This window comes from Cataglyphis hispanica, chromosome 3, assembly GCF_021464435.1.
Source record: "Cataglyphis hispanica isolate Lineage 1 chromosome 3, ULB_Chis1_1.0, whole genome shotgun sequence".
NCBI lineage: Eukaryota > Metazoa > Arthropoda > Insecta > Hymenoptera > Formicidae > Cataglyphis > Cataglyphis hispanica.
Genome location: NC_065956.1, coordinates 15,716 through 30,736, shown reverse-complemented (window position 1 = coordinate 30,736; position 15,021 = coordinate 15,716). Strand labels below are relative to the sequence as shown.

The 15,021-nt window shown below is 29.5% G+C and overlaps 1 protein-coding gene across 3 annotated transcripts; it reads left to right on the top strand.

The window, feature by feature from the left end:
- The first annotated feature begins 374 nt into the window (after positions 1–374).
- LOC126848315 (endoribonuclease Dcr-1) lies at positions 375–14,890 on the top strand. 3 transcript variants are annotated; one of them, XM_050589119.1, is made up of 24 exons: positions 375–431; positions 514–602; positions 732–847; positions 1,178–1,337; positions 1,439–1,734; positions 1,802–2,164; positions 2,391–2,545; positions 3,463–3,701; positions 3,778–3,961; positions 4,383–4,561; positions 4,798–4,949; positions 5,059–5,200; positions 5,373–5,603; positions 5,683–5,862; positions 5,980–6,193; positions 6,728–6,909; positions 7,635–7,813; positions 7,880–8,133; positions 8,262–9,451; positions 9,547–10,119; positions 11,560–11,791; positions 12,365–12,585; positions 14,043–14,208; positions 14,292–14,890. In XM_050589119.1, the coding sequence occupies exons 2-24, from the start codon at positions 543–545 to the stop codon at positions 14,543–14,545; spliced, it is 5,922 nt and encodes a 1,973-aa protein (XP_050445076.1). In that variant the 5' UTR covers positions 375–431; positions 514–542; the 3' UTR covers positions 14,546–14,890. The 3 variants fall into 3 exon arrangements, with proteins under 3 accessions (XP_050445076.1, XP_050445077.1, XP_050445075.1); XM_050589120.1 differs by having other exon boundaries at positions 390–602; positions 1,808–2,164; XM_050589118.1 differs by having other exon boundaries at positions 390–602.
- The last annotated feature ends 131 nt before the right edge of the window (positions 14,891–15,021 follow it).

Genomic DNA, 15,021 nt, shown 5'->3' with positions numbered 1-15,021 from the left:
CTTATGCTTATGGTTATGCGCTTATGCAAAAGTCTGTGCTTGAGCCCTTAAGCGAGGAGCACACACTTTTGCATAAGCGCATAACCATAAACATAAAGAAATTGATTGGTCCACAAATGTATGCATAAGAAAATGAACCAATCAATTTTTTTATGTTTATTGTTATGCGCTTATGCAAAAGTGTGTGCTCTCCGCTTTAGCGAAAACATTACGGTGCAGATGTACATCAACCTTTTGCTCCACAATTTATAGGGACTTTCACTATCTATAGGGACTCTAGGACCGAGAGCTATCATACGAACGAGAAACGCCGGAATGACCGCTCTCAGCTTCTCTCTGGTATTACATAATGTATGCTTATGCTTTATGCTCAGTAGTCTAACCTAGCTTAAGCTTAAGTTTCAATTATTCAACAGACAATTTGACAGCAAGTACTGTATTTTCATTAATTTTTTTACAATTTGACTGAATAAGCAATTATTGATAGTTATCAAGAAAAATTGTTATATATAGAGAATTATAAAGGAGCTACAACAGATTCCATGGCATTTCCACTAAATGATCAGGTTTATACAAAATCTTTTACTCCCAGAGAATATCAGGTAAGTTTTTTTGATAAGGATAGAGAGATGAGGAAATCATAAATAAACTATTAGAAATTACATACAAATTCTGTAGTATGGATAATTATACAAATTGTCCTTTGGTATTTTGTTGATAATTATTTGTAGGTAGAACTTCTTTATGCGGCAAAAGAAAAGAACATAATTGCCTGTTTAGGAAAAAATTCTGAACAAACATTTCTTGCTATAAAATTGATTCAAGAATTTGCTACCAATAACAGAAGGTAACAGTAATGTTTCTTTATATTTCAACAAATTATATTTATAAAATTATTATTAAAAGAGTTATCGTTAAGAAAGATATTTATGTGAAAAGTTCTTTATGTGTGTTGATTTTAATAAACATAAAAAATATTTGTGCTGTTATACACACACACACCCACACACACACACACACACATCTTTAGTAAAAATTTAAATTTTTATGTAGAAATATATGAAAGTGTTTTTCATATATCATATTTTGAATGAAATATAGTAAATGTAAGATTAAATATTAAATATTAAATATAAAATTTACTAAATATACTCGAATTTATTTATTTATTCATTAGATCAATAAGTGATGGTGGAAAACGGGCAATATATATATTAAATGACGAAGATAAATGTACAATAATAGGAACTTATATAAAACAATTGACAGATCTGAAAGTATTAGCATGCAATTCTGATATATTTAAGGAATTTGCTGAAAATTTTGAAAAATCTCATGTAAGAGAAGATATATATTTATTAAATATTTATTGTTGATAAAAGATAAAATTTATAAAATTTATTAAGTCTTTCTTTTTTACATTTTATTTTGTATGTAGGTATTAGTTGGAACAGCAAAAGTTTACGCACAATTAATATCAGAAAGCAAACTTTTATCATGTCATATAAATCTAGTCATAGTGGACGAGTGCCATAAATCTATCGAAGATAGCAATCTTAAGTTTGTCCTTCAAACTTTTCTATTGTGCAACAATGTTCCTAGAATAATCGGATTGGCGGTACCTGTGTTTAACTTGACACAAGAATCTGGAAGATTGGGCCTAGAAATAGAAAAAGTGGAAACTGCCTTTCGATGTAGTGTAGAAACCGCTAACGATATTCTTTCAGTACTACGGTAAGCTTAATAATTTAATAAATTTCTTATTATAGAAAATATCTAAGAAACTAGGAATTATTTGTAGTTATAGCCCAAAACCGAGAGAATACGTTGTGGAGTATGACAAAGGAGAAAAGAAAGACTTGTATAATATGCTTGAAAGTTGTGTTTTACATGCTATTGAATTTTTACGTGATCATCGATATGATCCAATGGAGATTTACACTGAGGAATTTTATGAAGATATTCAGAAAATTCCTGATCCTATACAAAAACCCTTTGAGATGATGCAAGATTTTTTGCATATATTAGAAACTCTTGGACCTTGGTGTGCAGATCGCGCTGCTCTGGCATTATTATTCTTAATAGAAAAATTGAAGATTAAAACTCCTTACGAGAGGCATTATCTGCTATTAAATATGATGGCATCTGTTTTTATAAAAATTCGGTAAGAATTAATAATAATGATATCGATACCCACTTTCTAATTAGCTGTGGTCACAAATTTGAGTTGAGTTTCCTTAAATTGCAAATTATAGCCATGTTTGTATTTTTAAGAAATATCTGTATATGTACATTACTATATTCATATTTCTCTTACATAATTTGTATATAACTTTTTTCTATTTCTTTATTTATTATATAATATAATATTAAAATTATGAATCTTACAGTGCCATCTGCGATAATGAATTTCAACGTTTATCGGAGAAAGATAGGATATATCAATATAGTACTCCAAAAGTTCATCGATTGTTACAAATCTTAAAAATTTATACTCCTTTTTATGCTAAGGAGATTAACACTTTAGAAAAAAAGGCAAACTCTGGTAAGAAACTCTCTTAATTTATAAATTATATTATAATATGTTTTAATTGTACTAGGATGGATCAAATATAAACGAGACTCTCAAAAATTATTTGTTTAATTAATACACATGCAAAATAACAAATTATATTTTTACATAGCATCCACTAATTTTCACACATTTTGTCATCACATTGACAGTTTTTTTTATCTTTGCTTCATAAAAAGTAGCAGGACGAGTACAAATTGCGCACAAAGATTTCACCTCATCATTGTTGGGAAAAATTTCTTCCGTTAAGGCTTTTTTTAAGAGGTTCAAACAAATTCATTGTATGTAAGAATGCACATAAAAAAATTTGTCTTTTTCTGCTGCATGAATATCCAAAAATTTTTGAGAGATTCTAGCCCTTCCAGGCTTTCTGCATTCAAAATTCGAATTATTATATAGTGATTTTTCAAAATCGTAATTCATTCTCAATGATTGTTTGCACACTTCCATAAGTATGCCATTATGCCAATGTTTTACTAATTTCATGATTATATGAAATTATTCATTGGTCGTCTTTAATAAAATCGCGAATTTGTTGAATATTCTCAGGCATAATGTTTGTCCTTGATCGATGCGATAAGTCAAATTTGCAATACGCTAAAATTTCAGCTGGTTTAATGTGTTCGTGTATTAAAAATTTAATAATTATGAGTTGTGCAATCGAGATAGACATCTTCTGTTTATTCATTGTGCTTAAATTAAACAAACAATTGTAGACACAAACGCGCAGCTTAGAGGGAGTCTAGACATGTCTATCAACAGCTCATATTGTTACAACAACAAGCATTAAAGTATCCTGCTCTTATTCAAAAAATCTTGTTTATATCGATGTTATATTTATATCTTGATTATATTTATGTATCTTAAAATGTATGTTATATTTTTTCCAGATATTAATTCAAAGAATTTTGTTACAAAAAGTGACAAAGATATCTCTTTTTCGAAAACTCAGGAAAAACCAGCACAGTTGAAAAGATTTGGGATTAATTGGAAATTTAACGATGACAATTGCAGAAAAACATTTAAATTGCAACGTTATCCATGCAGTAGTACAGATCCTGATTTACTTTGTGGAGTAATTTTTGTGGATAAATGCTTTACAGCAAAAGTTTTATTTTATTTACTAAGTGTAAATATGAGTCTTATTGCAATAGCTTTAAATTATTGTTTAAATAAGTGCGGATTTAAATATCAATAATTTGTAGGAAATATGTAAACATGACGAAGATTTGCATTTTTTATCACCTCTTTATACAATCGAAAGAACTAACGACGGTGTTAGTTATTCGAGAGATTTAGAAATGGAGCATAGGAAGCAGGAGGAAGTTTTAAAGCGATTTAGAATTCATGAATGCAATTTATTGATTGCAACTTCAATTTTAGAAGAAGGTTTATAAACTTTTATTATATTATATATTACTTATACTAGATGTTTTTCCTAAAAAATATAATCTACTTTTTAATTTTAAAAATAGATTCACAGGAAGTAAGAGAAGAAAAAAAATTATATGATTAAATTTTCCTTTGCAGATTGCAAAATTATAGTCATATTTGCGGGAAAAAATGTATATATATATATATATATATCTGCAAAGGAAAATTTAATCATATAATTTTATATATATATATATACACGCACAACACTACACTGCTTACCACACACACACACACACACACACACACACACTCTTATATTACTGTTTAAGGTTTTTGTTTTTTTTTACTTATACATGGCACTCTCTGTTAAGTTAGCATATTTGTCATAACTTGTTAATTAAGTATAGTTCCTTTATATTGTTTTTTTTTACAGGTATTGACATTCCAAAATGTAATTTTGTGATGCGATATGATTTCCCAAAGAATTATCAATCATATGTGCAGTGCAAAAGCAGAGCAAGAGCTATAGATGCTTTGCATGTACTATTGGTACCACAAGAAGCATCTAAAGATTTTATATGGCAATTAGCTCAATATCAATATATAGAAAAGGTATAACTTGCAGAATTAAATCTTATAATCCATCTTATAAAGACGCTTATTTAATGAATTAAATTTTATTTTATATTCGGCTTATCTTTTCGAATCGAACAGTATTGCACATACTGTTTAATTTATTCATAAACTTTAGTGTATACCAGTTTTATTATCAACAATTTAATGTGGTTCATTATCTGTGCCAACCTCGGTCGAAAATTGTAATGGAAGAGCATCAATCTATTTTGTAGACTTTATTATTAAAATGTTCTAATAAAGAGCTAACTGAAGAGGAAGAGAACGAGGCAGATATGTATGCTGCGATGATACCACATTATAAACCACTCAATGCAGATGATGCTCCCAAAGTGACTTTTAATTCTGCTATTTCGTTGGTTAATAGGTAATGCTTTATTTGTCAATTAACAATTAATAAAATGTAATTATTCCTAAAAAATACTGTTTAAAATAGTTATTTTAATGCGCTAACATTAGTGCTTTCAATTATGCAGATATTGTGCAAAGTTACCCAGTGATACTTTTACGAGATTAACACCAGAATGGTTTATTGAAACGATAAATATTCATGACACAATCATGTATATCTGCTCTCTACGACTTCCCATAAATTCACCACTGAAATATGTAGTTACAGTAAGTAAATATAGCTACATATTTATATAAAATAATACACATCATAGAATCACGATGTCTTTTTGGCTTTTTCGATCAATCTTAAAACTATTTTTTTTTAGTATAAATATTAAGATCATAACTACACACATGCATGTTTATAATATTATGGCATATTTTTTTTATTTTCTAGTCATATCCAATGCCAAATAGAGCAATGGCTAGACGCATGGCTGCTTTGCAAATGTGTATCGATCTACATCGAGAAAACGAGATAGACGATAATTTGTTACCTATTGGAAAAGAGAATTTTAAAGCCAAACCTGAAGATGCTGAAGTACCTGCTCTACCAGATGAAAGCAGGACTGACTTTTCAGAGGCTAGACCTGGGACGACAAAACGGAGACAATATTACTATAAAAAGGTTGCGCTCATTTCTTTCAAAATTTTTTATTTTTACCACTATTTTGTAAATAGTTATCAACTTACATAATTTGTTCCAGACAGCTGAAGCATTAACAGATTGTAGACCAATAGTTGGAGTACCATCTTATTTATATCATATAAATATGATATTAAGTTGTCCTCTGCCTGAAGAACAAAATACACGAGGTAGACGCATTTATCCTCCCGAAGAATCGGCTATTGGATTTGGTATACTTACATTAAAGGAGATACCCAAGGTGATATATTTTTAGATTCATTCTTCTCGAATCGTGTATTCCGACAATATTGCTTTAAGAAATTTATAAATGCCTTCAATATATGTTACACATATATATGAGTTATTTCCTTTGTAGTTGTGTCCATTTCCCATTTACACTAGGTCGGGTGAAGTTCATGTGCAATTAAAACTTAGTAAGCAGACTATAATTTTGGATGAAGTTCAGATAGAAAGAGTTGACACTTTCCTTAACTATACCTTTACAAACGTTTTGAGGTTACAGAAATATCTAATGCTCTTCGATCCAAATGCTTCAGAAAATTCATATATAATTGTACCAGTAAAAATAAGTAAGTATAAGTCTATACTTTTATTTCTTTAGAAAAACTTAAATCTGAACATTTGTTTCAGCGAATAAGTTCAATATCACGCAAGTAACTCTTATAAAATAGAATTTATTTTCAATTTAGAAATTATGAAAGAATGATTAAAAATTTAATTAATTATATTTCAAACAATATAAATAGCAAAATATATATTTATATATATTTTTATATATTTATATATATTTTGCTATTTACATGCCGCGATTTTTTGTTGTCATATTGTCAAAATTTCTAATATATTATTAATTTTCATTCAAATAACTGTTTAAAAATATCAATACTGTATTTTGTAAAATTTATGGTTTTTTTCTCCTTACAATTAATCTTACAATGATGTAAACATATCAACATTAATAATTTTGCGTCTATGCCTTTCCAGATCTCTCTCTCTCTCTTTCTTTTTTTTAGATATAAAAACTTTTAAAAATATTTTTAAAAATACACATATATTTTTAAAAATACACATATATAATACTCATAATACTTAACTTTTTTTAGTTACAACAGATGAAGGATCAGATATTAGTGTAGATTGGAATTTTCTAGAATGCATTTATCAGAATCGAAATGCGGTACCAATCAAAGTTCCAGAAGAAGATAGAAAAAATTTCAAGTTTGATCCTTCTAAATATTACGATGCAGTAATAATGCCATGGTATAGAAGTCAAGATCAACCGCAGGTATACATTTAAATACATTTTAATTATGTTAGTAAATCTTTTATATATTTTATTATTTTTCGTGATATGGCGCGCGCGCTCGCATACACACACACACACACACACACTTATAGAGAGGAAGAGTGATGAAGATATGACCACATACAAATATATGCATATATATACATATATCGTCAGTTTGGAAAAAAAGGAGGTTGATTTTCTGTACATCGTACAGATTACCATTACATTTTTCTGTAAAGATATCATAGTAGTCAAACAAATGGCAGCACCTGTACGACATACAAATAATCAGTCTCCATTTTTTCCGGACTGACAATGTATGTACATGCATATGTTTATATATAAATACATACATATGTACATATATAATCATGCTGTGTACAGGGTGTCCGACAAGTAAGTAACGAAACGAAAGATGGAGGTGGATTGGATCAAACTGAAAAGAAAAGTTTTGTACTATTTTTTCTATAATGCTTAATAATAGAGTTATAATATTAGTGTGCATGAGCGTTCCGCCACTATGGCGGCGCACCACACAAGGCGCGCGGTTCACCGATGTGTTCTCGGCTAAAGATCGGTGATTGACCAGGTTTTACTCAATAATAACTGCTTTATTAAGTGTTATAGAAAAAAAATGGTAAAGGACTTTTCTATATATATATATATATATATATATATATATATATATATATAATATTATATATAATCTTTTTTTCCTTCAGTACTTTTATGTAGCAGAAATATGCACAAACTTGAATCCAAAATCTTCTTTTCCCGGACATGATTATGGCACTTTTGAAGAATATTACTTGAAGAAATATGGCATACAAATACAGAATTTAGAACAATCGTTGTTAGATGTGGATCATACATCAGCTAGATTAAACTTTTTAACTCCTAGGTGAGGTGTCTCTATGAAGCAATCATTTATTTATATAGATAACATTTGATATATTATTTATTTTAGATATGTAAATCGCAAAGGTGTTGCTTTGCCTACAAGTAGCGAAGAAACAAAGCGCGCTAAGAGAGAAAATTTAGAGCAGAAACAAATTCTCGTTGCTGAATTGTGCGCTATTCATCCTTTCCCAGCGTCTTTATGGAGACAAGCAGTTTGCTTACCTTGCATATTATATAGAATTAACGCTTTGCTGCTCGCTAATCAAATACGATGTCAAGTTGCACAAATGATAAATTTAGGGCAACAAGTTTTGAATTCAGGTGCATATCATATAGGAAATTTATACTATATTTCGAGAAGACGGCGGAATCAGGAATATAACAATTATAACAGTTTACATATAAGAATAACATTTATAATTATATTATATTCCAAAAATATATTTCAGATTTTGAATGGCCGGCATTAGATTTTGGATGGAGCTTGGCAGAAGTATTGAAAAGATCAAAAGAAATGGACAAAGCAAAACAGAAGATTGAAAATGCACAAGATAATTTGCTGTCGAACAATATGATCTCTAACAAGTGTGAAAATACATCTGATCAAGATATAAATAATAAACAGAACATAATTTGTAATGAGAAACAAAGAGAACTGAAATCCGATGATATAAAAACTGATCAAGTGGAAAATAAGATTGCTGATGATGAGAAGGATGACAAATTGGAGATTGGCACATGGTCAAACGACATGGCGTGGTCAAATAATGTGGAAATAAATTCTATGGATTATAATACAGATAATCTGAAATCGTTTCCTCTAAATGTGACGGTTTTACCGCAAGATTTTGGTTGGAATGATATTCGATATGGCTCACCGACATATGAATCTGATTTCGATGAATCAGACGACGTATATAGTGACGGCTTTGCCGATACGTCTGACGAAAGTGAAGACGAAAGTAGAGGGCTGAAGATTTCTTATATGGGAGAAAATGTTGCGGAAGCTGTGGAAGATGAAAAACAAATATCTAAACAGGAGATCAATAAGAAAATATTAGATCTTTTAGAGATAGAGAAGAATTTTGACAATAATTTCTGGATGTATCCAGAAAAGGACGAAGAATCGTTACTTGCGAAACATAAGGAAGCGCATTACGAGTTTGCTAAGAAGAAAGAACGCGATATAATGATGGATGGTACTTTCATATCTTATAATTCTGAAATTAGAATTAAGAGGAAAAATTCATCAAGTTGCCAAGTTAATAAAGAACAACCCGATTATAACCATAAAGATTATATTGAAACTGTTGTAAGAAAATTTACTGATGAAGTATTAAACAAAAAGGCTGCTAAATCTACGCAAATAGCAAAAAAGATTAATAAGCCAAACGAAATTAATTATATAAATGGCAATCTCTTTAGTTTTGATTATCAACCAGAATTAAAAAATCATCCGGGGCCAAGTCCTAGTTTAATTCTGCAAGCTTTAACTATGTCTAATGCAAACGATGGCATTAATCTAGAACGATTGGAGACGATCGGAGATTCATTTCTCAAATATGCTATAACTACATATTTGTATTGCACATATGATAATATTCACGAGGGAAAACTTAGCCATTTAAGATCGAAACAGGTATATTGATTAATTTAGAGATATATAAGCGCGTTAGGACTATTTATAAATATAACGTTTTTTCTTTGAGTTTTCAATTTTTTTTTCCAATTTAGGTTAGCAATTTGAATCTTTATAGACTTGGAAGGCAGAAAATGCTCGGCGAAAGTATGATAGCGACTAAGTTTGAACCGCATGATAATTGGCTGCCGCCGTGTTATTACGTTCCCAAAGAGCTCGAACAAGCATTGATAGAATCTGGTGTTCCTTCTGCTCTATGGAATCAAGCTGATATTCCCACCTTGCAAGCTATAAATCCTACCGAAATAACTCAACTCGTTAGAGAAACCGAGGAGAAACTTGTGATTATGAAAAGTGAATTGGATAAAAACGAAAGTAGACTGTCGAACAATTTAGATAATTTGCGATGCTTCATACCTTACAATTTAATTACACAACACAGTATCCCGGATAAAAGTATCGCGGATTGTGTAGAAGCTTTGATAGGAGCATACTTAATTGCATGTGGACCCCGTGGAGCGCTTCTCTTCATGACTTGGTTAGGGATTCACGTTCTACCTATCAAAGAAGTTTGTGTAATAAGTGAAAATGAGCCGGAAGAAAGAGTACCTGGTAGTACACCATATATAAAGGGAACTAATGAACAGGGCAGAACTACTTGGACACAGGTAAGTAGTTGATTTTACACAAATTTTTTTTAAATTGTCCAAATTGCACCGCAGCATTCATTATTATTGTATTATATTATTATTGTATTATTTATTACTCTTTACTCTAGTTAATTTTTGTAAGTAATAATGTGCTTAACCGCTAATAGCTTTCGAGTTCGAAGTTTATATTTCATGTGCAAAAAAAAGAAAAATTATTTTACAAGAGAAAAATGTATAAATAATGAAACATTATTTGTGGGGGCATAAATGGATTATTGTTTGACAAAGTTTTAATATGAGATTTAATTACATTAAAGTTTTCAAGATGTGAAATTCTTAAGGTTTCTATAAAATAATAATTATTGTACATGTGCGATAACTTCACATAAAGAAAAAATTGGCTCCAAATTTTGACTGGCAAGAAACATGGATGCTATGTATATTCTCTATCAATTTTTATATAGTTCTATATAATGGTAATTTTGTTTGCAGCAACATCTTTGAATAATATATATAACATGATTGTGTGTGTGTGTGGTGTGTGTGTATGCGCGCACACACACACACATATATATACACATATATAGGGTAAACTATTTTATTCAATACACGCGAATGTATCGAAAAATATAGAAGATATGGAAAAATGTTTCAGACAAAAATTGCATGGTTTAAAGAAAGTCACATGATGAAAATATGGACTTGATCTTGAGTGATCTTTTCAAGACTAGCTCACTCGATGTTTTCTTAAACGAAACATTCCATTTTTTATTGCATATTCTTGTAGCCCTTGTCGAGACGTTGTCAAAACACTATAATAAAGTATTTTTTTATTAAGTATTTTTCGAGTTATTTTATATTTTAATCTGACATATTTTGATATAAAATATAAAATATCTCGTAAAATATTTAGTTTTCGATAATCGATAATCTTTCCGTAATACTTTTATGTACAAAATAATGAGATGAATCAATTGGTATAAAGAAAATAATTGTTTTTTAAAAAAGGTAATTATTTACAATTTTTTTTTACCAGAATTATTTGTTTTTTTTTTTACATGCATTGATTCATCTCATTATTCTAAAATTAAATATTTTACGAGATATTTTATATTTTATATCTAAATATATCAGATTATTAAGATATAAAATAACTCGGAAAATAATTAATGAAAAAATATTTAATGTTTTATTATAATGTTTTGACAACGTTTCGAGTACGTTAGGGCTACAAGAATATACGATAAAAAATGGGACGTTTAAGCAAACATTGATCACATTGGTCTTGAAAAGATTACTCAAGTTCATGTTTTCATCATGTGACCCCCTTTAAACCATGCAACTTTTGTCCAGAACATTCTTCCGTATCTTCTATATTTTTCGAAATATTTGCGTGTATTGAATAAAATGGTTTACCCTGTACATATATATGCATATATACACATTCATATTTTTTAGATTTGTTATGGGAAGTTAGAAGAGCCACAAAATCCATTACTTCGATACATTCCTGATCCAGAGAATGAGTTACGTATGATGCTCGATGGATATGACGAATTGGAAAAAAGTATAGGATATAAATTTCGCGATAGCAGTTATCTTTTGCAAGCGTTTACGCACGCTTCTTATCAACCAAACAGATTAACAGATTGTTATCAACGTTTGGAATTTCTCGGTGATGCTGTGCTAGGTAAAGGACTTTGTGTAATTAACTTGGAAAATGTCTCGCCGTGAAATTGGCTTGCATTGTGAGAATAGATTAGTATGAAATATTGTTATCTTTTTGATGTTAATATCACAATTACCTTTTAATAATAAATATTTTATTTTTTTGCATTTTATTTTTTAAATCGCAAGCACGTATATATACGCACGCGCGCGTGCTTACACATACACAATAAAAATATAACTAATAGTATGAGAAAAAATAAATTAAAGCAGTCATATTCACGTGAGGGTGATAATATTTTATTGATCATTTTTGTGTATATGTGTATGCGTGTGATGTATTCTAAATAGAGGTATTAAAAATATTTCGTTTTTTTTTTATGTGTACGCGCATGCATATGTGGGAGTATAGAAATTAGATAGTCATAATTCTCAATTTGCTAATTTTCAATTTTATCAAGAGACAATTTTCTATGATAACCGACTGCATGCGTGTTTATGCATGTATATATGCGTGTGCGTGCAGGAGAGGATCTTATTGATCAAGCTTGATCAACAAATTAATGATGGACTGAAATATTATTTTACATTTCAGATTATTTGATAACCAGACATTTATACGAGGATTCTCGACAGCATTCGCCGGGTGCTTTAACAGACTTAAGATCTGCTTTAGTTAATAATACAATATTTGCTTCTCTAGCTGTGAGATGCGGTTTTCACAAGTACTTTCGTCATCTCTCTCCTGGTCTAAGCGTAGTGATAAATCGTTTTGTCCGAATTCAGGAAGAAAATGGACATTCCATTAGCGAAGAGGTATAAAAAGGGTTATCATTATAAACATATAATACAGTAAAAGAATGGGCACATCCTTGGCAATTTTAAATATAAAAGAATCAGAGTGTGGTTTTTTTTATAATATTTTAGTTCGCTACTCAAAGTTTATGTTTTTATATAAATAAATTTTATGCATTCATATGTATGTGTAGTCATCGCAAAGTGTTAAAAAATGTTGATCTCAAATAAAGAGGTATATAATTAAGAAGTAAATAATTATATAACCATACATAAAGTAAAACTTTATTTTTTTATGATTTGAAACATGGTTTGGATGTTATTCCGAATGGGATATTTCGATTTAACGGCAGCCCTTTTGCTTAACCCTTAAAGTAGATATAAAATAATGTAGTATATAAAACTTCAGTCGCGGCAAATCATTTTTTCAAAAGTTTTTACGTAAAAGTGAAACTTCAACTAAACACAATTATAGCAAAGAAAATCTATTTTTTTCAATTTGTTTATCCAGAAATCTTTTAAAAAGGTCGGTTACCAATTTAAAATATATACACAATCCTGAAGGGTCAAAGTTAGGTGTAGAATGAACTTTGCTTCGTCTTGCAAAATATGTGCATAGATGTAATGAGTTTCGCCTCCTCCTCCCCATTCTACGGGAGGGTCACCACTTCAGGAAAATATATATGAGGTCACCTTTTTTCTGTATAATTACCCATCACTTCACATCGAAAGCATCCGACAATATGAGATAAATCTCGTTTTGCGCTCGAAGTTGCAAAACCATATAGAATCATATAGACCTTGCTTCGCATTCAAAGCACCCGGCAAAATTGAAAAAATAGTTTTTCTTTCCTATAATTAGATTTAGTTGAGGTTTTACTTTTCGGGAAAAACTTTTGAGAAAATGATTTACCGCGACTGAAATTATTTTGATATCTAATTTAAGTACGCAAAAAGGCTGTCGTCAACTCGAAGTATCCCACTTGGAACAAAACAGCCCATAGTTCAAGGGAAAATATAAAAGAAGAGATGAAATATTTATTAGTAAAAAAGTGACATTAGTAAATATGATATATAACATCTAAATGTATAAATTCACAAGCAATTTTTAAGTGACAAAATATAATATTTAAATCAAGAAAGTAAGCGCAAAATGTGATAAACTAATTATCTATAAACTGTAAAGTAAATTATAATTTTGTCCATGTCTATGTTCATGAAAAATATATTATTGATTATTAAGATCGTTTTTTTTCCAAGAAAAATAAACAATTATTTTTTTAATTGTTTAATTAAAGTGGGTTTTAAATGATTAGATATATTCTTAATTAATACATACATGTTTGTTAAATCTGCAAATCTGCAAGTTTATTTAATTTTATGTATATTGAAGAAAATTTGTTTTCGATAAATATATATATATATATATATATATATATATATATATATATATAACATCAATACAATATACATTTCAGTATTACTTGATCGGCGAGGAGGAATGTGAGGAAGCCGAAGATGTAGAAGTGCCGAAAGCACTGGGTGACGTTTTCGAATCATTAGCTGGTGCTATTTATTTGGATAGTGGAATGTCTCTTGATGCAGTATGGAGCGTTTATTATACGATAATGAAGTCAGAAATTGGTAATATATCTCTTAATTTTAATTAAAACGAACATTTAAGGTGCGTATCTAATTTATCGAGGACAAATGTTATATAATTGTAGAACAATTCAGTACGAATGTTCCCAAGTCTCCGATCCGTGAATTATTGGAATTGGAACCTGAAACGGCAAAATTCGGCAGGCCCGAGAAACTGGCTGATGGCCGTAGAGTTCGAGTAACCGTAGACGTATTTGGTAAGGGTTCCTTTAAAGGCATCGGACGGAATTATAGAATCGCAAAGTGTACAGCAGCCAAGTGCGCTCTGAAAAAATTAAAGAGCAAAGTGCAGAATCATCCAAGGCAAAGAACTATATGACAAAGTTTCTAATTAAAAAGAGAAAAAGAATATATGACAAATTTATTACGTTCAAAAACTTGCCGAAGTGTACATCCCAACATCATCGAGCGTACTTGTATAACGTTAAAAATATAATCTTTTATTCATATCACATGTTAAATCACTATGATAATTCATCTAAACTATATTCTTATTGAAGAAGTTACTTCATTCGAATCTAATCGCATTAATTGCATTCTGATGACATTAGATGTAATACGAATAAATAATTTAATTATTTACATATGATTGATAAATATAAACATAAAAATACAAACAAGAAAATGGTGAATAAATTGGGATATATTATTCAAAAATATACAATAGCATCTCGTTTTTTGAAAATCGATTTATTATCAGTATTTATTTATAAAATACATTTGTGTTTACTATCATGTTATTATCGACATAAAAATATATATGTGTTTTCTCACTATTTTAACACATTACAATTT

Bases quoted from the DNA above. Each gene is read 5' to 3' on its own strand.
- LOC126848315 (XM_050589119.1), top strand. From the start codon at position 543: ATGGCATTTCCACTAAATGATCAGGTTTATACAAAATCTTTTACTCCC. The intron at 6,194-6,727 runs GTAAGTATAAGT...AACTTTTTTTAG, and splicing joins AATTGTACCAGTAAAAATAA to TTACAACAGATGAAGGATCA. The intron at 12,586-14,042 runs GTATAAAAAGGG...TATACATTTCAG, and splicing joins GACATTCCATTAGCGAAGAG to TATTACTTGATCGGCGAGGA.